The following is a 24,340-nucleotide window of genomic DNA, read 5'->3' on the forward strand; positions in this document are numbered from 1 at the left end:
CATCTTTAGGAAATATTCTAATGTGTTCTATACATGTAATAATAAGATTGATGAACCAAGATATGTAAGTTTTCATAAATGATACCAAATATGGTATTAATTATTTTAGAAAATATACTTGCATTTAATGTATACTTTTGGTTTAAATATAATAAAATAAACTATGTATTAAATGAAAAATATTTCTTATTAAACACACAGAAATATCTTAAAAACTTTTTCCAATTATTCACATAAGTTGCAGTTTGCAATGCCTTGCAAAAGACACATTTCTCCATATATAGTTCCATACAAAATAAACACAGAAATCAAATAACAACAACATGGACAACAAGAGAAGCATGCATTTTACATTCAACTCAGAGAAATCACGAACTAAAACCCAAACCCTACTTAAGAACAAAAGCAGTTGGGGACAGAACTAGCAAGCAACTGATGAGGAGGAGACCCAAGCATGCATATATGCTTGACAACACATTGAGATCACCCAAGGGCCAAGACTGAATGACTGATCAAGAATTCAGGATAGATCTATTCCATGCAAGGATATGTAATTATCCCGTTCTTGGTTTCATATCCAAAATTTGGTCAGGTCCATACTGGTTCGTGTAAAGATTTGGTATGAGCTGCTGCTTGGGCCCTGCAGGATCCCATCCATACGTCATTGCTGGAGTAGCTTGGCCTTGGTGTTGCAAGGACAGCTGCCTCTGCTGAAGCCTGCTCACCTCTGCTTTGCTGTGTTCAATTAGGGCTGCAAAAGAAAGCGAACAATTCATTAGTATACACACTTTTTGAGCATATATGGTATATTCATGTTTAAGATAACACCTTGCCATGTTTAGAAATATTTATGAGTGAGGGTCAATTTTTGTAGAATTTTGAATAGTTAAATTCCTCGGTCAACACGAGTAATTCAACATTGAGGGGGAGTGAGTTCCAGCTAGCGAATCCCGCCAGTAATTAAGTTTCACTTACTAACATGCCCCTGATGTGGCAACATAGGAGCGAGAAACTATTGCTTTTAGGCATGTATAATTCTTCTTCAACTTGTCAATCGGGCAAAAGAGAAAAAATTTCATCATCAGGAGTATCGTATTGAACTTTCATTTCATTAATATGATTATAGCATCAATTGTTTTGGTAAGTGGACCCATGCTCCTATGCAAGTGGGAAAGCACTAACCCAACAAAACGAAATCAATGTATTGTAAATCTAACATCTAGCGTGTCCCCTTCCAAACCCAATTTTTTTCTCACAGGAAAAAAAATAATACAGATTTTAATATTTGAGTGATAAGTCATTCTCATAAGAGATCATCAAATTTCATTATCATATTGATAATATGCTTGTTAGGATAGATCGAGTTCAAGCAAGTGAATCTCATCGGTACTGATTGAGTCTCACTTGCTGGACATTGTGCAGCGAATATAGAATTGAGAGTCTCAAATCCTACAAGGAGATATTGTGCCTTTCAAAGATTTTTTCTCTATCTCCCAATGGACTCAAAATGGAAAAAAAAAAAAAAAAAAAAATTGTGCATTTGAAGCGATGGGTACTCACATTTTGGTGTTAATTAAGTCGGTGGACACACACTTTTATGCAAGTGGGAAATACTAACTCAATAAAACGAAAGATGCATCGCAAATTGTAGATCTCTCACCTTCTCATTCCAAATCTAACTTTTCTCACAAAAAAAAAAAACCTGATGCAGATCTTGAATACCTTCCATAACAATTTTCTCGTTGGTGCGGGTGGATAGTGTTTGTTGCAAGAAACTATTCTCCATTTTCAATAGGTTGTGGTGGTGTTCATGCAAGGCCACCTGAGGAGACAACTCCGCTATTTCTTTCTGTATTAAAGACAAATAATTAAGTATTTGTTTTAGTTCACGTATATGCCCTGTGCGTGCGTGTGTGTGTGTGTGTTAGAGAGAGAGAGAGAGAGAGAGAGAGAGAGAGAGAGAGAGAGAGAGAGAGGCTTATGATAGATATATAATTAATAAGTACCTCTAAAGATTTCACCTTCTTCTCCATCTCAGTTACATATTGAAGCTTCTTCATTCTGGATTTATGTGCAGAAATCCTGTTTGAAATTACCCTACACACATATACAGAATTTTAATTTGTTATTTCAAAAAAGGAGAAAGACCTAGGAACACCCCTTGTATTTTTTTAACATGGTGCCACACCCTTTGCACTTTTAAAACACAATAAAAGAAAACCCTAAAATAACTTACAAAACAAAAAGGAAAAAATTAAGCATAGGAGAGTTGTTTTTATAAAAAAGAATTACAACCTCATATGTTCAATATTAGTAGCTATAAAAAATTAACTCACCCCCTTTCATATCTTTCACAACTCAAAAATGTTATGTCACATTCAGAAATTAATCTCAGCTTCACCACCACCCAAAAAAAGAAAAAGAAAAAGAAGATAATTATGCAATTATTATACATTATATATGCAGTGTGAGATTAAGATGCTTAAATCACCGTTTAAGCCTCTTGGGGTCCATGTTAGGGTCGATGTTCCGAAACCATTTAACCTGGGAGCAAGTCCCAGCCTCAACCTTCACCGCCACGCCACCGGCGCTGCCGGCTGCGACGGCGGCGGCGGCAGCGGAGGCGGAGGTAACAGCACCGTCGGGGTTTGGGTACAGATGGTTAGACGGATGAGTTGGCATCTGGGTGGTGCCGTGAACCCCATAGGGTTCACAGTACATTTTCGTGGACGAGCCATGGCTGCTGGTGGTGGTGGTGGTGGCCCCACCAGCATGGAGCATGGGGGCGTAGGGTTTCTTCCACAGTGCAGCTTCATGAGCATCGTTGAACCAAACGGCGGTGGCGGCTGTGCCGCCCCCGCCGGCGGCCGGGAAAATGAAGTCGACCTCCATTGGAGGCTGCACGTTGGTGAAACCACCATTTCGGCTCATGTCTGCCATTTCTTCAGAAGCAGCTGGCTAGCAGTATGGCTGTATATATGAGCAGTGGGTACTATCCATAACCTATATATACACAAAACCCACACACCACACGACAACACTTATTTAGACTCCAATCACTTTGAGTGGGGTCTATTCTATGAATTTTTAATAGTATTTTTAAAAATTAAAGTTTTATTAAATATTGATTACAGTATATATTTTTTAAAAAGTTGGAGTGCAGTAAAATATGTTCCTACTGTTCTAATCCAAGTTATTCGAGTGGTCTACTGACATATTAACATTAATTATCTCATGAGTGTGATGACAAGGTTTTTGAGTTTTTTGAGACTTGCTCTCTAATTGAGTTGAAAGCTTTTAGCATTTAAGTGAAGAAGATTAAACGAGTGGATTTATTATTCAGGTTGATTAGTTGAGTAGATAAAGGGTCTTAGACACATCCTACTGAGTTAGAATTTGTCATTCTGAACTTTTTCAGGACTTACTTATGTACATTGAAAGGGGTGCCGAGCATACCCCTTAAGTTTTGGTAACGGTCGAAGGACACTAGCCATCCCAAATTTCCCAATCATAAAAAAAAGGGGGATGAATTTAGACAAGAAAAAAATTAAGCCCTTCAAAGGACCAGCATAGTCCTCCTATTAAACTCTCTCAACTAATAAAAACACATTAAATAATGAGTGCTACGTTGTAGGACTCACACATATTCTAATATGACTCACTATTTTGTGTATTTTCATTGAAATAAAGAGTCTGGAGGACCATGTTGGTCCTATTGGAGGACTTTATTTATTTATTTTTATTTGGATACCATTATATCGTATAAATAAAAAAGCATTAATTATCTCACTCCTTCCCACTAGCTAGCTACAGTATGAGAAGTTATATAGGGGACCTCCTTCTCCACGGGTCTGTGTGTCTGTTTTCTTAATGTTAGACATGTGGCAAATTGATCATACATTCATTAATATAAAAAAGAGAGCCAGTTTCAGTAAGTGTATAATTAAGGAAATAGGTACACAGACATGTGCAGGAGGAGGTCCCCTATATAATTTCTCCTATATATATATATAATACAGTATTATTTTGGCCTTATGTGTAAAGGTTTGATATCTTTTGTACAGCTATCAGCTACTAAATGTAAACCTCTTTCTTCGTCCATAATTTAACTTTTTGTGAAGAGATAAGTCACTTTGGACCCATTTAGTTGTGAAAAATAATTTTAAAATTTTGTTTTTAATTTTCAGAAAATTACAAAAATGCTAACTTATTTTTAGTTTTCCAAGATTTAAATTGAAAAGGTAGAGAATAGGGTATTTATTTAGTAGGTATAGGCAAGAAAAATAAAAAATAAAAAAAAACCAAACCAAACCACAAAATCTAACTAAATCAAACAAAAAAAAAATTTGGTAAATCATTTTTCGGTTCGATTTTGGTTTGAAATTTTGAATTTTTTCTATTATCGATTCAGTTTTGGTTTGCTCCATTTAATGTACATGGTTGTTGAGTTATCCCACATCAGTTGTGGAAGGGGCTGGTGGTTCGTTATTAAGTGTGAGGGAAAGTCTTACCCCATGAGCTAACTTTTGGGGTTGAGAAGACCCTAAACCACTTAACACTGGTATCATATTGTTGAGAATTTCACTTGTGAGTTTGTCCCACATTAGAAAAATTAAAATGAATTATGAATGCTTATATACATGGTTGGGCCCAAGACCCAATAGGCTTAAGCTTTTGGGTCAAATTGATGTTCACTCATGTGTATCAAGCCCACTCATAGGCTCCTACGTTCCTAACAAGTGGTTTCAGAACCGATGGTTCGTAACTCTAGGTCAGTGACATCATAAAAGTTGAGACGTGAAACTAATTCTCCTGACGTGTTAACAGTTGGAGGATCGAGTGTGTGACCAAAGCCAATAAGGATCATTTAGGCCTAGGATGGATCCGAATAGGCTCAATACGTGGGAGGTAGGATTGGTTCAGAGGCACGTGGAATGTAATCTGAGGCACGTAAGGTGTCAGTGGTAAGGCTCACTTGAGCAACTGTTGGGGAATTGGGCTTACTCCCATAAGGGAGATGATTTTCGTTCAAGGGGGAGCGGTTGGAAATCACAAGTGAGGGGGAGATTGTTGAGAATTCCACTTGTGAACTTGTTCTACATTAGAAAAATTAGAATGAATGATAAGTGCTTATATACATGGTTGTGCCTAGCTAAGACCTAATAGGCTTAAGCTTTTGGGTCAAATTAGTGTTCACCCATGTATATCAAGCCCACATATAAGCTCCTTCCGGTCCTAACAATGGTTAACCTGACCAAATCAATATATTAAAAGTGCTAAAAACACATATTTCAATTTTAATAGTTTAAATTAAAAACAATTATATTTCTCTAAAATTGATGCTTAAATTGAATAGTGAATAATTCATCATTGTGAAAGAAAAATATTAATGTATAGTGCATTAAAATTTAAAATTATATCCAAAGGCTAGCCATTGGATATTAGTTTAAAAATTAGTAACCAAATTCTAGGTCAATTATTTCAATTGGTTCAATTTTGGTTAATTTGCACTTTCTGGAAAATTAAAACTTTAGTTCGGTCAATGATTCAGAGAGTATAGTTCAGTTAGCTAAATCCTAACCCTATTTTTTAGTAGTGGAAAACATTTTTCTTTTATTTCCAAATTATCAAATAATTACAAAATCACACCTTCTCTAATTTTTCAAAAATGATATAAGATTAATGCATCACTTTTAAAAATAAACTTGAGTAGCTAAAGGCCTTCGACCCGTCCCAGTAGAGTAGCTTAGGTGATCCATAATTAGGACTCTAACCTTTCGCAAGGAGTTATATATATATAAGATTCAATAACTTTTGTGTGGTTATTACAATCTTCTTTCTTTACCCAATTTTAATTTTAACTCTTTACCCAAATTAGGATTTGAAAAATAATTTTTAGTTTTTAACTTTAGTTTTTCAAAGAATTACAAAAATGTCAACTTATTTTTTAGTTTCCAAAATTTAAATTAAAAGGGTAGAAAATAGAGGATTTGTTAAGTAGGGATGGGAAAAAAAAAAACCCTAAAAACAGAAGCAAACCTCAAAATTGAACAAAATCGAATAAAAAAAAGGATAAATCATTTTTTTGGTTCAATTTCAGTTTGAAATTTTGTTTTTTTTGTTTTTTTTTTTTTCTGTCGATTTGGTTTTGGTTCAGCCCATTGAATAACCATGGTTAACCGAACGGAGTCGATATATTAAAAATAAATATTTTATTTAAACCATAAAGCGTACTAGTCTTATAGCTGTTTTAGAGAACTTTCCTTGATAATCAAATATAAAAAATTGAATTCTTCAAATTTTCCTTTCATTTATTTGTACCTCATTTAGAACTTAAAAAATATTGATAAAAAAAAAAAAGAAAATGCGAATGAAATTTCATTTTACATGTTTATTCATCAAAGAAAGTGAGGAAGAAAACAAAAATACTAACCAATTTAATAGTAAAAAAGCTTATTTTTTACACATAATTAATATTTAATTTTTTCTAATTAATTTTTAAACAAATGGGCAAAAGACACTAACCTTTCCTATGGTTTGGCAAAAAAGTCAAGAACTTCTCCACAAATTTTTCAATTTTAATAGTATTTGGTGTAGAGAAAAGATGTAATTGAAAATGTATTTTCCTATTATTATTATTTTTTTCTCTTCCTTCCCTCAAACAAAATCTATTTTTCAAATGAACCCTAACTTGTGTTTGGGATCATGGATCGATTTCAGGATTTGTCAATGGTTTCGGAATCCTAAAAGGCGCCTTAGTTTTTGGAGCTTAAAGTTTGAACCTGGATTTGGCCGAATTTGTGTAGATTTAGATGAAATAAAATACAAATCTAAATTTAAGACTTGAAATTCATTCTCCCAAACACAACCTATGTTGAATACAACATATTTATTTATTTTTACACAAACCCAAATCAATTATATAACTGCAAGCTTATCACCTATTTATCTTGTCTTGATGCTTAATTTGGGAGTATTTGGTATATAAGCCATTCAAATTATAGCAAACCCTAACATCTTGTGGCTGACCCAATTTTTTCTTCTTCTTCAATAGGAACAAAATGCACTCAATTACTAAGAAAAACTATTAAATTTGTACAAAATGTAAACAGTGTTTACATTATTTTAAAATTTTTTAAAATTTTGAGATGAGAAGGAACCTTTTTATCTCATGATTTTTTGTGTTTGCATTAATGTAAAAGCTAATTTTTAATTTTTAGTTGCGATAACTTTTTAAGTAATTTAATTATAACACTTTCCCTCAATAATCTAACTTGTGGAGGCTTTTTCTTGCAGCCATTAATCCAAATGACTAAGTCTGACAATGCCTAATATGCAACAACGATGCAAATTTTAACCTATGTGCTAAAACCAATTAAGTCATAATGAATACTTCTACCGTGTGTCTCAAAGCATAAATTAATGCTATGCAAATTTATATTCTTATCGAATCTTTTCTATTCTGTAAAAATTCAAATCTAAGGGCTCAAGCCCTATACGATCCTATATATAACTTCAATATTTATCATCAATCGATTTATTAGCGTCAATTATTATTATTATTATTATTTATGTGGGTTGCCATCACAATATTGCAACCCTATTGGGACATGCATTCATTAGGAACTAACTAGATTGAAAAGGGTATTGTCATGAAACATGCGGTAATTATGTTGAATAATACGGAAAAATATAGAGATAAAATAACAAAAACACATAAATTTAACGTGGTTCTGTACGTCTACAGAAGTGAGCAGTGACTAGATTTCACTATATCAAAGTAAGGTTACATTATATGTATTTATACTAATCCTAATCGTATAGACGTATTAGAAAATTTTCTCAAATACCCCTATAAGCCTTACCCCACATCCCCAACCCATTAATCATTTTTGCCAATAAAATAATAAATTACAAACTCAAAAGGCTAATGTTGTCGTTCCGTTCCGTTCCACTTCCCACATCACCTGCTTTTTCTGTACATGTGTTCCATTCGATATGAGCCACATACTACAACAGGTATACATTTTTTTGGGCATTTTATTTTTTTACTTTTCTTTTTTTATTAATTCTTTTTGCTAGGAGTTATTATTTTTTATGCTTATCCTTTAAGAGGGTTATTTAATGAAAATTAAAGGGGTTTTTCTAATGCTAATCAATTTGAATGAAGGGAGGAAGATGACAGACTCCATAAACACAATTCAAATACTATCGGTGGAGGTGTAATCATTTCACCCCACCAAGCCAGTCAGAACCATTCTGCCATAAGTACACAATCTCAACCCATTTTAACATATATATATATATATATATATATATATATATTATATTATAAAAATATGTATAAATAAATAAATAAAACAAATATATGAATTTAATTTTTTTAACCTGCAAGTGGGTTAAATTTAGGAACATATATATTAAAAATTGATTGAATAGTTTAAACTTCGAAATATGTACTAACTAATTGAAAATCTTTAACGCTACTCGACAATTTAGTAATGTTTCTCTATACGGAACATTCGATTTTGGATCCAATGGATTTGATGATAATAACAATTTTATTCTACGAGTTAGTGGTGCCACTCGACAAATTTTGTCATGTTTCTTGCATACAACTAACAACAGTTGTCGGTACCTATGAGATTTATAATTATTTCTTATTTGAATTTTGAAAATAATGCCATTGATAGCTTTAAGAAATAATTAATTAAGAAAAAAAATATGAATTTGAAATATTTTGAAAATAGTTTTGAGGGTATTTCATTGAAGAACCGGCAATCGATGAATGAGAAATTTAGCATTATTAAATTAAACACTTATTTCATATATTTTTTATGATTAATAAATTAATAATCTCAATCTAGAAATATAAACGATACACGCATTCTTAATTAAAGGAAGAACAAAATAAAGGAAAAATTAATAAAATCGATCAATTTTTAAATGGTTCATCGAATTGATGGAAACGATTAAGAATGTTTCGATCCATTAATATTGCTTAATACAATTGTTAATTATTATCCTTCAAGATTTTTTTTAGGGTTCATTTTTTCTATTCCTTCATGCCCTTTCCAGCTTCCCAACCAAGCATCCACCCTTTTCTTTTCTTTTCTTTTTTTGATTATATAGGAACTCCTGCCACCAACAAGCCCTTCGGACCTCCTAGTGCGGCATCAAACCTATGAATCAACGTCCTCCCTCTAAGTCTTGCTGATCAAGTAAAGTCCGGAATGTAAACACAACTTTCGTGCATTAGTTGAACATTTGACCAACCTGACCCCCGGGACACATCTCCATTACCATCCATGGTCTTCGCTGGCTCACAGAAAACTCTCACCATCCACGATTCCCGTTGGCTCACAGAGTGAACTCTCACCATCCACGGTCTTTACTGGCCCATAGAGTAAATTCTCACCATCCACAAGTACCACTGGGTCCGTGAGTGTATCTTTACTTTTGCTTTTTCCTATTCCACCAAAGCTGCAAATTACAACAAATTAATCAATTAAGAAATTAATATTAATTTATATATTAATCATTTTTTTAATTTTTTAGTTTTTTAAATAAAATGCACGAATAAAACACTTAAGCTACCAAGAGAGATTTTTTTGCAGTATCGAGAAGTATGTACCGTCTTTTATCAAATTTTTTTCTATTAAAACGGTCAGTCGTTGATTCAAGAAATTGTTCTCCTTATTCAATGACTCATTGTTGTGTTCTTGAAATGTAATTTGAGGGGAAAGCATCATTATTTCGGTCTGTATATATGTAACATAAAATAAATTAATAGAGACAGTACAAGTAGGTAGAGCTATAAAAATGTTTTTAAATTTTTGAAGCTTAGCCGTGCAAAATATTTTTTTTTTTTTGTTTCAAAAATTTAAATAACTAAAAATATGACATTATTTTTTAATTTTTAATATTTGCAAAAAAAACCTTTAAAATAATGTAATTTGAGGGGAAAGCATCATTATTTCGATCTGTATATATGTAACATAAAATAAATTAATAGAGACAATACATAGAGCTGTAAAAATGTTTTTAAATTTTTGAAGCTTAGCTGTGCAAAATATTTAATTTTTTTTTGTTTCAAAAATTTAAATAACTAAAAATATGACATTGTTTTTTAACTTTTAATATTTGCATAAAAAACCGTTAAAATGCTTTTTTTTTTATTTTCTAAATTTTCCATACAAATATAACAAAATATATTTAATTTTCGTAAATGTTTAAAAGGTAAAAGTTTATTAAGCAACTATTTTATTTTATGAATAATTTGATCGCCTTCAATAAATTAGAATTCTATTAATCATATTACCTCTAAAGATTTCACCTTCCTTTCCAAGTCGATAATGTGTTGGAATTTCTTCATTCGGGATTTCTGGGCAGAGACTCGATTTGAGAGAATCCTAAATAAAAATAAATATAAATAATAATATAAATATTAAAATAAAAAATGTCTTTAACTATTTTACAACTAATTTACTCCACATAAAAATAATAGAGAGGGGGAAGTGGCTTATGTGATGGGGAGGGTTAGGCCCAATGGGCCTTTTCATGAGATAGAGAGAGACCAGCCCAAGTACTGTTTTACCTTTTGGGGTCCACTTTCCGGCCGCAACCGGGCTGCGACGGCGCTGCGCTCGGATCACCTTCCCGGCCTCGGCCCATCGAACAGCTCCGGCAGGCCTGCCATCCGACGGCTCAAAATGGTTTTGAGCTCCGGCGAGATGAGCCATACTGAACAAGCTCATAGAATATATATATATATATATATATATATATATATATATATATATATATATACAAATTGAAATTCAATATGAATAGGAGGGAAAACTTTAGAGGGAAATTATGTAATGAAGTTTGTTGTGGTTTGGGGTGCAACACGATGGATGGCAAGGTTTTAATTTTCCCAGGAATTTTTTTTTATTGAATTCAGGGTTGGGAATTGCCAAATAATGCTTTGGTGAAGATGACCTAAATTTGGGAGATAAAATTGGAACCCACATGCCTGAACCTATTGACGTCGCGTAGAATTTTTGTTTAATCAATAATGGAAATGAATTGGATTTGAAAATAAAATATTAGATTTCTCTTTTTATGTTTTTGATTCGGCACAAAATTAGAATTGGAATTATATTGTTATATATATTGATTACATAGGAACTTCAGCCACCAATAAACCTTTCGGATCTTCTGGTGCAGCACTAAACCTATATATCAGCGTCCTCCTCCTAGGTCTAGTTGATCAGGTAAAGTCCGGAATGTGGACACGACTTCCGTGCATCAGTTGGATGTTCGGCCAACCCGACCCCCGGGGCACATCTCCATTACCATCCATGGTCATCGCTAGCTCACAAAGAATTCTCACCATCCAAGGTCCCCATTGACTCACAGAGCGAACTCTCACCATCCACAGTCTCCGCTGGCTCATAAAGTAAATTCTCAACATCCACAGGTACCGCTGACTCCGTGAGTGTATCTACCTGAAATTGAACCTCGATGCTCCTTCTTACGCGCTAATGTCTTTCCACCGCGCCATGCCCGTAGGGTTGTATTATTATATTTGACATATATAGAGTCATGGACATAAGACTCAAAAATGAATTAATCAATCAAGATAAAAGATACTGGTCTTTCTTGAAGTTTGAAAAAAAAAATACATTGATTTTTTTTTTTTTTTGAGATTTTAAAAATTTCAAGAATTGCAAAAGCACACGAGTTTTGAAAAGTGTAAATATTCCAAAAATCAATGTCAAGGTAAATGAGAATTGAAACCTCAAAAGTGGTTCATGAGATTTTTGAAATCTCAAGATGTGAGTATTTGTTTACCAAATTTCAGAAAACAAAAATAATGTCTTTGGTCCATTTATTAATTATGACACTATATAATATAGAAAAAATTTATACAATTAATTCAGTATGAAATAATATTATAAAAGATAATTATTATATAATAGTCTTATATTAAATTATATAATAACTAATTTTTTATAATAATATCACTATCATCATGTTATTGATTGTGCGTTGCACATTATATTTTATTATTAATTTTTTGTTATTCATATTTTATTTTAAATGTATCAGTAATAATATATTTTATCTTATATTTTATAATTATTATATTTCTAATGCATAGTTAAATAAGAATATTGGATATTATGTTATTATTATATAATCCATTATTTAACATAAAATAATAATATGACAAAGCAATAACCATTGCATATTTATTTAAAATAATATTATATCATTTTGTTTATTATATTACCATTAAATTTTATCATTTTATATTTAGAATTAATGATATTACTAGTTAATATATTCTGCACAATAAATATTATCGACACCCCAATTTTAACCAGGCAACCCCAAGAAGACTCGACACAATAAAAGTTGATTTCGTGCCCCAAAAACTGGAGGATCCTTTTTGAGAAATTCAATTGAGTCCCAGTGTGTTAAATCGAGTCCCGGTGTCTTAAGTTGAGTTCCGGTATCTTAAGTTGAGTCTTAGTATGTTTTAATCGAGTTTCAGGCTTTTAAGAAAAATGGAGTCCAAGTCCTTCTATTTTCGGGAAATTAAGTTTTAATTTTTGATCGAGTCTCTCTTTTCGGGAGGATAGGGTTGGACAATGAAATACAACAAATAATAAAAAAGAAGAAAGGAAGAAAAATACACAAAAAGGGGTTATAAGTATTAGCTTACTATTATTATTATTATTATTATTATTATTATTATTATTATTATTATTCTGTAATGCCCCGACGCTCTACGTAGGCCCGTAGTGCTACTAATCCATTCATTTACCTGATAATCCACATACTAATATCATGGACGCAGCGAAAAACATAAATATAATCTCCCCCAAAAAATATAATATCAGAGTTTTCTAAATCTATCTACCAACCATAATAAATTAATCATCCACCTGTATTCAAATATATACATATCTCCAAAAACATAACCTACACTTCCAGTATTTACAACCATTTATAAAATCTAGAAGACTTGAAACATAAAACATAAATCATAAAATATGCATCTCAAAATTAACATAAAAATATACTTTTTTCTCTTTCTATTTTCAAAAATGCTATAAAACCTCGAGCTCTCTAAGCTCGATCTTGAGGAAATCTTGAAAAAGATAAATTCATATTCGGGTGAGACACATCTCAATAAGGGAATAAATAATATATTAAAACAGTGTGTGACTAATATAAGTTTATATAACAACATAATATTTAACATTTGAAAATCGTTAACATAATTTTTGAAATCATTCTCTAAGCCTAACCAAACACATGCAAAAGATTTAACCCATGAGAATACCCAAGGATAGGGGTGATTACCTGCCCATACAAGTAGTACCGCTCTGCTCTGATACATTGGAAACCCTAGGGTCACTACTGAAGCATACCAGGGCACTCACCTTACTCAGTAAGCCCTCAAGTATTAGAGTAATCTCGTACTCACACAGTTCAAACAAAGGTTTACTAGCGAAGGCCCTAAGAATAGGGAAATCTACTCGCCCATACAAGTAGGTTCCCTCTGCCATAGTATGTTATGCAGCTACTGCCGCATCTAAAGTTACTAGCGCAACCTTTCTCAGCAAGCTCTCAGGCAAAGAGTTTGTCTCGCCCAAACGTAATATGTTCTACTAACATAAATACTGATAATACCATAATACGTTATTTTGTTTCTTATTTCAGTAATTCACATCTGTTCATGTTTCTAAAGGACTCGTCGACGAGGTGACGTGGCTCGTCGACGAATCTCGCAATATAAATAACCCTAAACTAATTTTAATCACAAAAATTCGGCCGCAATATCTCTCTCTCCTTTCCCCCACGGTTTCTTCCTCTTCTTTCTTCGATTTCGGCTCTGGTAGTCACCGGATTGACGATCTAAGGCCACCATGTTCTCTGCAAGTCTGCCAGAATGGATCGTCGGTGGGACGAAGTTGGAATTCATCTCAAATTCAGGGTAAAGTCTTTTATTCGGAATTTGACTTTCCAGAAGTTGTAGGAAATGTTGTAGACGTAGAAATAGTAACGTTTTGTTTTGGGATATATGGTTTTCAGCGTGTTGAGAGGAGAACCCTACGGGTGTAGCACCCATCTCAGTAGGGAGATTTAGCAGAAATTAGGTAAGGGAAATATGCTATGTTAGGTAGTTCTAAAATGATTTCCACTATAAAATGTATATTTTTACCAGGTTATTATTCACAGCAAGACTTTTTACAGTTTATTAATTATAAATATTATATATTTAATTATTGTGTGGCTTGAGAATATAAATAGAGTACAGAAGTATGTTTTACAGTATTTTCAGGGTATGTTTTACAGAATATACAGCCAGTGGATATGTTTTATAGTAATTACAGAATACCATGATTATACAGTTTTCAGTACCATGATTATACAGTTTTTAGTACCATGACTTACAAATTACAGTTTAGTTCAGAAATACAATTGACATAGTTACAGTTTATTTCAGTGTCATGGTTAATACGGTTATTTCATAATCATGGTAAATTAGATAGTTGTATATAGAAATATATTATATAGTATCATACCCTGTTGGACCTTACAACAGAGCACGGTACCATAGCTACAGATATTCAATTTAGAGTGCAACCACCTATTCAGATAATACGTGGTAGTAGGTCGATCGTGCCTAGACGTGGATAGGCTCCCCATCAAATATGGGTTGAGGAGTGATCAATCTGACTGAGGGAGTATAGTGGTTTGCCCTGGTCGGCCAGTTAGGGTAGATCCCGCCTACGAGCCGCACAACTCTGTCATGAGGGGTTAAAAATCATGACACAGTTATCCACATGGAAGTTTTCAGTTATTATTATGTATATACAGATTTACAGGGTTAGAGAATATACTTATGTACATTAGAAGTATTTTGAGTAGAAACCTAAAGTATAGATATGTTAAGCAACCTGGAAAGGATGGTGGTTTATATTACTTGTATTATAATTATAGATTCAGTTATACATGATTATATAGCAACATATTTTCATAGTATTGTAACTCATTTGCCACACACTAGCAATAGCATATTTCGTCTTACAAAGCGTTGGCTCATTCCATCACGTTAACATTTTTCAGGTGATCCAGGTAGGCGAGCAGACTAGGCTCGCGGATAGGGGGGCCTTAGTATTGCCCTGACAGTAGAGTGAGTATTTTTAAGTATATTTTTGTATAGCCCTAGCCCAATTGAGGGTATTTTTGGGAAGCAGTCATATATGTACATTTTGATAAACCTTTTAACACTCTGGTATTGTATATAATTACATATGGTTATGTTTATTTGATTTCTACATCTCATTGCTTAGGTTGATGGTTGGGTCTAATCCAGTTTGGTATCAGAACATTATAAATGTTATAGTATATATAAACCCAATTTAAATAACAGGTTGTTACAAGTAGTCTCCTTGCCTGAATAGCTGAAACTAACTAAGGCGGGAATTGCACTCACGATCCTAAAAATTTGAATTCCGTTCTTCCTTGAGATTTGAATATCACTTCTCGTGCATGACAATCTATGCTGACAAAATTAGCTGCTAGTCAATCCATACCAAATATTACATCAAACCCATGCATATCCAGCACTATTAAATCGGCAAATAAGACTTTCCCGTGGATATCAATTAGACAATCTCGGAGCACCCTACTACACCTGACTGCTGACCCGGTCGGTGTAGATACCAACAGTTCAGTGTCTAACAACTGTGTTTCTGCCTTACATAGTCTAGTGCACTCCAGATACACAAACGAGTGTGTGGCCCCTGAATCAAATAGTGCAATAACTTTAAAGGAAAGCATGCTAACCATATATGTCACCACGTCGTCGGCTGTCTCAGCATCACTCGACGTCAAAGTAAAAACTTTAACTGGAGCCATATTTCTCTGTTGGCCTCCACGTGGCACCTAATAGCCTCCCCTGTACGGTCTGGGAGCAGGACCAATATCTAGTGGTAATGGGTAGTCTCACATCAGATGTCCCTGTCTACCATAGTGATAGCAGACAGCTCGTCCCATTCAACACGCTCCCTGGTGTCTCCTCCCATAAGTCTGATAGATAGGAGGATTCTGCACTATCTGAACCTCATGATTCCCAATTTCCTGTCTCCGCCCTCTACCATAATTTCCTCTCCTCCACTGACCTGGCCTATGACCCTGCTGATAGCCTGAAGATATAGATCTCTTCTTATTTCCCTGCTTCTCTACATCCATACGCTTACCAACCTCTGCCAAAGCTGCTTTGTCGACTAATTTAGCAAAATCCTATATCTTCAGCTCTACCACCAGCTTGAATATGCCTTTAATCAATCTACTTTCAAACTGTCTCACCTTCTTTATCTCATTAGGAACAATATACGGGGCAAAGTGAGAGAGCTCTATAAATCGCGTTGCATACTGCTGTGCTGACAGCTATACCTACTTCAGACTCAGGAACTCCTCTACTTTAGCCTTCCTAATAGTAGTTGGAAAATATCTGCCAAAAAATAATTCTTTAAATCGGTCCCATGTCATCGCTATCGACGTCATCCTTTGCTGTTCCAGAAGTCTCACAGTAGTCCACCACCTTTCGGTCTCTCCTGTCAGTTTATAGGTGGCGACGAGGACCCTTTGTTCCTCTGTACATTGTAATACTATTAGAATTTTCTTGATCTCCTACATCCAATTCTCGGCAGCTACAGGATCAACTCCCCCTAAGAATGCTAGAGGATTCATCTTAGTAAACTTCTTTATAGTGCACCCATGGCCTGCAAATGGACCTCCCTGCTCTTTGGAGCTCCTAGCGATCTCAGCCATAACCTGCTGAGTCATGTTGCGTAATATTGCATCGGAATCAGTCCCGCCTGCACTCGAGGGCCCTGCTCAATCACTGCCACTCGCATGGGCACTACCTCCTCCTGAATCCATCTTGAAAAACAATAAACGTAACTTAGGAACCCTATACTTATGAAATCATCACCCCAGGAAAAACACAAAAACCACCACGGAAGTCCTGCCTCTAGACTTCAGAACAAAACCTTAAATCATTTTTCTATACTCTGGTATCGTTTCTGCTACATTCTAAAGTCTACATTATCATGGTCCTCCGGAACTGCCTCGGATGGCCCCCCGGCAAAAACATCGAAGTAGTACTATGGCCTAGGTCACCAAATCGTCTATCCATCATCACATTATCATCCCAGTGTGATTGCACTCCCTGCCAACATATAGCTACGATACTGTGCTCATAACATCACATTTCATATCCACGGGGCTCTAGAATCATATATGAAAATTTACACAATAAAACTGTATTATATCTCATTTTGTATAAAATCTGTCATTTATTAACTCTCGGCCCCCAACCGTCATGTTAAATCTAGGCCCCCGGCCATCATATTAAATCTTACCCCCAACCGTTATATTATAATGTGTATTATCAGTAAAAACATTCTACTTATATATATTATTTAAAAACTGTTCTCAAGCCACACAATATTTATCTGATAAATCATAAATAAAATAAACTGATGGAGAAAGACATAAATTGCTGAAAATAGGGTTTGAGCATCTCCAGAGTTTTATTTAACTTAAACTATTTATTTTATAGAAAATAGGAGATACAAACCATTCACGTTAATTTTCCCCAAAACATATAACAGTCAAAACTATCCTTTTCATATACCCAATTCATTCAGAAAATCATATATGCAATTTGATCGGTTAGTTGACCTTATTTGTCATACCCTGTTTTGATTGTGAAAAATACCCCAGTATTTAATGTCTGTCAAGTTTGTGTGTAGGATGATTTTAGCAAGATCATATGACAGCATGTGGTGACTTGAAGAAGATAAAGACCTAGAATTTTTATTTTCTTTGTAATTTATATTCTCTTCAATTTGGGTCTGTAATATTTAAGTTAGAAAGGTCTGTAATAATTAATGCATTTCATGCATGTAGGAACTAATAAGCCCAAAGACCTTAGAAGGACCCTAGGACCTTGCACATACACTTAGAATAAGTCCCCACTTTCAAATATGCAATTAGGGGAACATATTTTACTTAGGTCCTAAAATTGTGAGGTTTCAGGTGACTGAACCTTGGTGTTTAAAACACCTCGGTCGACCGAACATAGAAAAAGTCAGAGAGTTGACCTAACTTCAAGCGAGCGAACCAAAAATACCTTAGCATCTTCGGTCAACCGAACATTTACCTTGACCTTTTCTAAAAACTCAGGCGCCTGAACGCTTACGTTCAAAATTTCCTCGAGCAACCGAACATGCAAGTTCGGCAGACTGAACTTGAGGACGAGCGATCGAATCTCGGATAGTTTGGAAAATAGCCTTGTTCAGCCTCTTGAACCATTTTTCAGGCACCCAAAATTCAACATTGTATTTTTCTCATGTGTTTGACCGAACCTAAGGCTCGGTCAACCGAAACTCTCGGGTTAGCCTAATTTTTACCACGGTTAATTGGGGTTAAACATGGTTAATTTTTTTAAAACTCAATTAAAACAATTTTAATAATTCCCTTGGTATCCCCAACGGTTATAATTTTGGCCAGGTCTATAAATATGTGTTCATTTGCTCAGATTAAGGGTAATTAGCATTTTTATTAATAAAAATATTCTCTGTATTTTTTAGAGACCCTTTTCCAAACAAAAATCCCATACACTCTCATACTACTATTCATTTGCTATATCAAGCCTTGTGAGAGTATTGTTGAGTGATTCTACAATATTCCTATTTGCTAAAAACTCTCTTTGAGTGATTGCTTGATTATTTTTTATTTTAGCTAAGGTTTTCCCCCGATTTAATTTAATAAACCTATTATGTGGGAAACCTTGTAGCTTATCGGTCTTAGCATTTGAATTGCAAGACACCTAAAGCTTGTGTTTTTTATTGTGCAAGTATTATTTTCACAAACTTATTTTTTCGAATATCTCTTTGTGCTAGAATCTTGAGAAAATACTTTTAGAGATATTTTGATCACTATTGTTGGAAATCTTTGAAACCCTAAACTGTGATTAAGATATACATCTATACATTGTTTCAAAGATAAGCTTGATAATACACTCCTGTACTTGATTGAATATTGACCTAAGACTGAGTGTTTTGCACACATATAGTATTGATCTTATAGTTCTTATATTATTGATGTGCATTGATTGATACTGGTAAAAATCTACTTGTTGGAGAAGCATATATTTTGTACACATCTTGTATTGTGAATTGGTTGTATTCCAAGCGTGGCCTGAGGGGGCGTTAATCCAGACCGGAAGGATTGGTTGTAAAGGTTGAGGTCAGCCCTGTGTTAATTTGACTTGGTTGTATTAAGTGTCGCTCCACCCATTAAGTGAGTCGTAATGGAATTCTTGTACTTATGAGCTAAGGCGGGGACGTAGGCAATATTGTTCGAACCTCGACAACATATTTTGTGTCGACTCTCTGTTTAATTCCGCACTTTCAATTCTGCATATGTATGCTAGTACTTGAACTACTATGAATGTTTTAATTTGCTTTAAATATTTGCATACATGCTTTCTTGGCAAATTGAGTCTATATTAGAAAGACTCTAGGTTGTGTAATACTGTTGCTGGATTAGTTGAACTTAGGGGAAATTTTTTTTTAAATTTCCAATTAACCCCCCTCTCCTCTTGGGATTGCACCAAAGTCAACACAATCCATATTTCAAAATTAACTGACATAATATAATCCCCTTACCTGGCTTACTAGGAACCCTAAATCCACGCCCTGTAGCATTCGAAGATCAAAACCCTGGAATTACATTTTTTTCCCAAATTAATCAACTCAACTCACAGAACATTTCTAATCAAGCATTTCCTAGGCCTTATATGCTCCAAATTAACCATAAAACCCTAAAATACCCTACTTATCCTGGTTTTGGAGTGGTGTCTAAAAAGTCCTGATCAAAAAATCTACGCCGCTAGACTTGGAGAGATTTTCTCCTAGAAATTAGGAAGAATTTAGTTTATGGAAGCTTACTTAAGAAGTTTGACTTTAAGTTGGTGTTTGAATTTGACAAATTAAACTCTCCAAGGGTGGAGTCTTTGTGGGAAAAGGCTATATGTATGAGGGTATGTTGAAGCTTAATATCAATAAAGTGAATATTTTTGTTTATATTGTTGATTCACTTTCTTTATGGCATAATTGTTTAGGACATATTAATACTACAAAATTGAATGATATGGCTAATATGGAATTAATTCCTAGATATGTAAATGACATGGATGATAATTCCAGTTTATGCATTAAAACGAAAATAACTAGAAAACCTTTTCCTAACAAAACTGCTAGAATTTTTTCTTTACTTCAATTAGTGCATAGTGATGTATGTGACTTGCATGGAACACCTACCATAGGAGGCAACAAATATTTTGTAACATTTATAGATGATTTTTTTAGATTCTATTATGTTTATCTTATGCATACTAAAATGAAGTAATTAACAAATTTAACTAATGTGACACTAAAATAAAGTGTCTTAGATCAAATAGAGGAGGTGAATATCACATCCCCACCTACTGTGAATCAATTGGTGTGATACATGAAATTTTTGCAACATATACTCCACAAAAAAATGGAGTGGTAGAAAGGAAAAACCGAACATTGGTTGAAATGGTCAATGCCATTATGTCAAATTCAGGACTAAGTAGTGGTTATTGGGGTGAAGCCTTACTAACTGCTTGACATATATTAAACAAAGTTCCTTTTAAGAGGACTAAGACTTATCCACATGAGTTATGGAAGAAAAGAAAGCCTAATTTAAAATATCTTAAGATTTGGGGCTGTAGAGCAATTGTAAGGCTTCCTGAACCTAAGATAAGGAAATTAGGTGAGCAAGGAATAGAATGTGTATTCCTTGGCTATGTTGAACATTGCAAAGCTTACAGAATTGACACTAAAATAAAGTGTCTTAGATCCGATAGAGGAGGTGAATATCACATCCCCACCTATTGTGAATCAATTGGTGTGATACATGAAATTTTTGCAACATACTCCACAAAAAAATGGAGTGGTAAAAAGGAAAAACCGAACATTGGTTGAAATGGTCAATGCCATTATGTCAAATTCAGGACTAAGTAGTGGTTATTGGGGTGAAGCCTTACTAACTGCTTGACATATATTAAACAGTGTTCCTTTTAAGAGGACTAAGACTTATCCACATGAGTTATGGAAGAAAAGAAAGCCTAATATGATTCTATAGGAGTTAATTCGATGATACAATCCAAAGATGCAGAATTCTACGAAAATAACTTCACTTCCATACAAAAGGTTAGTGATCAAAACAAATCAGTGGAGACTTTGAAACACTTTGTACTAGTAGTGAACCTTCTAAACCTAGTGAACCTAGGAGGAGTAAAAGGAGGGGAACAACAAAGTCTTTTGGAATAGACTTCATAGTCTACCTAGTATAAGGTACTAGAGAATTACACTCTAGACAAACTATAATTTCACCAAGTGTGGAATTAGATCCTCTTACTTATGAAGAGGCAATGAAATCTCAAGATTCTGCATTTTGGAAAGAAGCTACAAATGATGAAATGGATTCCATCATGGGTAATAAAACCTAGAAATTGGCTGATTTACCTCTTGGTTCAAAACCAATAGGTTGTAAATGGATCTTCAAAAATAAAATGAAGGTAGATGGAACAATTGAAAAATTCAAAGTAAGGTTAGTAATTAAAGGTTTTACACAAAAGGAAGGCATAGACTACTTTGATACTTATGCTCCAGTTGCTAGGATTGCAACTACAAGAGTCTTGCTTGCCTTAGCTTCCATCTACAAGTTCAAAATCCATAGAATGGATGTAAAAACTGCATTCTTAAATGGAGAATTGGATGAAGAAATTTACATGGAACAACCTAAAGGCTTTATTATGCCAGGAAATGAATCTAAAGTATGTAAATTGGTTAAGTCTCTTTATGGACTTAAACAAGCCCCAAAATAGTGGCATGAAAAAATTTACCAAGTTATTCTTTCTCATGGCTTTAGAATACATGAATATGATAAATGTGTATATAGTAAGTTCAATAGAAATAAAGGTGTAATTATTTGCTTATATGTTGATGATATGTTAATCTTTGGTACTGATATTGAAAGTGTAGATAGTGCTAAGAAACTGTTTTCATCTAATTTTGATATGAAAGATATGGGTTATGTAGATGTGATTCTGGGTATTAGAACAATTAGAAATAATGATAAATTGATTCTTACTCAATCACATTATATTGAAAAGATATTGAAAAAGTTTAATCTGTCACGCCTCGAACCCTGAAATGGGACCCAGGGGTGAATTAAGTAACCTAACATGTCTCTGTGTCAATATAAAACATACATGATACCATATACAAGAGGGTCCGACCCCGTGGGGTAACGGATGCCCTATATACATACATACAATACATGTCCATACTCATGAATATACGCAGCGGAATACGGTCTTTCTTTACATCAAACTGTACCATACCAGAGTCTATATCATACAGGGTTAAACATACCAACAAATATTATACATACCACGGGTGTCTACAAAATCCATCAGAACAACCTGGTTACAAAATTCGTACCTGTCAGGTACTAACAGTAGCTAAACACACCCCCCGCTTCCGGATGCTAGGATGCTAGTTTTGGCTACCCGAAGGACCTGAAAAATATTTGTATATATTCGGGGTGAGACACCTCTCAGTAAGGGAGAAAACAGGTTATATCAGTGTGTGGCATACCAGTGTCATTTTCATACTTCATAACACATACATACGATACAGTTTGAAACACATACATACAGTTTCAAAACAAGTTCCATACATTTCCATACAATTCCATACAGTTCCAGTATTTCCATAAAATCCATTCCAGTTCATACGATACTCAAATACATACATACATACATATGGTCAGTGTCGTCACACTACTCACAACTGCACAAGTCACCTAGTCTCACAGTAGTTACGTTCCAACACATTAAACTACGAAGGTTTCCGACTCAGGCCCAATAGTGAATCCATTGCTACATATGCAACTACAAAAGTTTACCTGGTCTAACCTCGATTACATTACCATGTGCAAACTACGCTGCTTCAACCTAGGCCCACTGTGGTCCGTTGCTACATTCGGTGATCAACCGAATCATACTGGTGATATTTCGCACCCCGGATACAGAGCCGATTACTCTTGCCCATGGTAGTTAGCCATTACAGGGCATAGCGTATAGTAGTTAGCCACCCCTAGCTGTTACAACGTACGGTAGTTAGTCGCCCCTAGCTGTTACGGTGTATGGTAGTTAGCCGCCCCTAGCCATTTCGGCGTACGGTAGTTAGCCGCCCCTAGCCGATTTTCACAAAACCTAGAATCACTTTGAAACTCACGTCCCTATACATTTCAGTGTATGGTAATAAGCCGCCACATAGCTGTTTTTCACAAATACTTGGAACATTTACATACATACACACGTACCAAACTTATTTGGTTTACGGTAAATCATATCGTTTACAATTTCAAGTATACAGTTTATGCAAATATGGATTACGGTCACCTCAATAATACAATTTAAATAACATAAACGGTTTTCAAATCAAATAAGAGATGATACCCGAAATCTCCCAATTTTCCCAAAAACTATAACCCAAAAATCCCGTGTTTTTACTTGATAGATTCCCCCAAATAAGCAGTCAAAACATACATATGATCGTAGTCCACAAGCTTACGGATCCTAATTTCGAAAATGAACTGATATAAACAGAATCCCCTTACCTCAACCCGAAACCAAACCATGAACTCTACGGCACTTAAAACTATGAACCGAGACTCCAAAATCTACAAACCACAATACTAAACATGCTTATAATCCATACTACTACACATATACCGAATCAGAAATAAAAACCGAGCATTACCTCGATTTTGGCCCGAAACCCAAAAATGCTCGAACAGAAATTCCGATCCACAGAAGTAGTAGAAAATCCCTCCACAATCCTTGTGGTAACCCCAGATTTCCAATTCTATTAACGACCGACAAGGAAATCTAGAAAGAGAGAGAGAGAGAGAGAGAGAGAGAGAGAGAGAGAGTTTTAGAGAGAGAGAGAGTAGAGAGAGAGAGTAGGGAAACTTAATGAAGAAGAAACCAAATATCCCCTTTTTAAGCCTTTGACCCGCCCTATTTTCGTCGACAAAAAGTACCTTAGTCGACGAAAAGTCAAGGATTTCGTCGCGGATGTCGACAGCCTCGTCGACGAAATCTGATATTTAAACTTTTCCAGACCTCTTGGCTTCTCTTCGTCGACGAACCTCTTAATTT

At 34.5% G+C, this 24,340-nt stretch overlaps 1 protein-coding gene across 2 annotated transcripts; it reads right to left on the reverse strand.

Annotated features, from left to right (window-relative positions):
- Window positions 1-204: 204 nt before the first annotated feature.
- On the reverse strand, window positions 205-2,980 carry LOC131148771 (transcription factor RF2b). Of its 2 annotated transcripts, none has more exons than XM_058098687.1 (4): window positions 2,492-2,980; window positions 2,007-2,097; window positions 1,723-1,849; window positions 205-751 (listed from the first exon to the last, which is right to left on the reverse strand). In XM_058098687.1, exons 1-4 carry the CDS (start codon window positions 2,938-2,940, stop codon window positions 555-557), a joined length of 864 nt encoding a protein of 287 aa, XP_057954670.1. In that variant the 5' UTR covers window positions 2,941-2,980; the 3' UTR covers window positions 205-554. The 2 variants fall into 2 exon arrangements, with proteins under 2 accessions (XP_057954670.1, XP_057954671.1); XM_058098688.1 differs by having other exon boundaries at window positions 641-751; window positions 1,703-1,849; window positions 2,492-2,959.
- Between the last annotated feature and the right edge of the window lie 21,360 nt (window positions 2,981-24,340).

Source organism: Malania oleifera, chromosome 2, assembly GCF_029873635.1.
Source record: "Malania oleifera isolate guangnan ecotype guangnan chromosome 2, ASM2987363v1, whole genome shotgun sequence".
Lineage (NCBI taxonomy): Eukaryota > Viridiplantae > Streptophyta > Magnoliopsida > Santalales > Ximeniaceae > Malania > Malania oleifera.